This window comes from Chrysochloris asiatica, unplaced genomic scaffold, assembly GCF_000296735.1.
Source record: "Chrysochloris asiatica unplaced genomic scaffold, ChrAsi1.0 scaffold00198, whole genome shotgun sequence".
In the NCBI taxonomy this organism is placed as follows: domain Eukaryota; kingdom Metazoa; phylum Chordata; class Mammalia; order Afrosoricida; family Chrysochloridae; genus Chrysochloris; species Chrysochloris asiatica.
This window is the reverse complement of record NW_006408716.1, coordinates 2,832,554-2,833,321: the sequence shown is the minus strand read 5'-3', so window position 1 is coordinate 2,833,321 and position 768 is coordinate 2,832,554. Positions and strand designations below refer to the sequence as shown.

Sequence of the window (768 nt, the reverse complement as noted above, 5' to 3'; positions counted from 1 at the left end):
GCTTACAAGTGTTCAAGAGGGAGTTAAGCCCCCACTGGCTGCTCTGAACACATCTTTTCATTGTTACCGGGTCCTGCTCCCACTCATTGCAGCCACCTCCTCCACTGTGGACTCCCACCGAACTCACGATCTCTTTGTCATCTTCTGTATCAGATCACCGGCGTGTCCCACCATGTCAGACACAGCTGTGGACAACCAGCTCTGAGACCACCAAGGACTTAAAGGAGAAGAAGGAGGTTGTGGAGGAAACAGAAAAGGAAAGCGATGCACCCGCTAATAGGAATGCTACCAAGGAAAATGGGGACCAGGAGGCTGACAATGAGGTAGACAAGGAAGAGGAAGAAGATGGGGAGGAGGAGAAGGAAGAGAAAGAAGGTGATGGCGAGGAAGAAGATGAGGAAGCAGAGGTAGCAATGGGCACACGGGCAGCTGAAGATGTTGAGGATGATGTTGACACCAAGAAGCAGAAGACCCACAAGGATGACTAGACAGCAAAAATAGGGAAAGTTAAACTTAAAATAGGCCACCGTGACTTATCCACCCTCCACTTTGCATTTCAGAATCTAAACGTGCTCACCTTTGATTAGAGAGTCCCATCTACCCACTTTGGGGAGCTCTAGCCACAGAGAACACATGCTCACCACCACCCAAGCCAAACCACAATGTCAATTTACAACAGGGGAGAAAAAGAACCAAAACTTCCAAGGCACTGGTTTTTTCCTTAAAAGGAAAATTTCTTTGTATTTTTTATTTACATTTTATATTTTT

The 768-nt window shown here is 46.6% G+C and overlaps 1 protein-coding gene across 1 annotated transcript in view; it reads left to right on the top strand.

The window, feature by feature from the left end:
- The first annotated feature begins 172 nt into the window (after positions 1-172).
- Positions 173-768, top strand: part of LOC102811182 (prothymosin alpha-like) — a 1,154-nt gene continuing 558 nt past the window's right edge. Inside the window, exon 1 of the mRNA XM_006872456.1 lies at positions 173-187. Within this exon, the coding sequence (XP_006872518.1) occupies positions 173-187 (15 nt within the window). The remainder of the gene's footprint in view (positions 188-768) is intronic.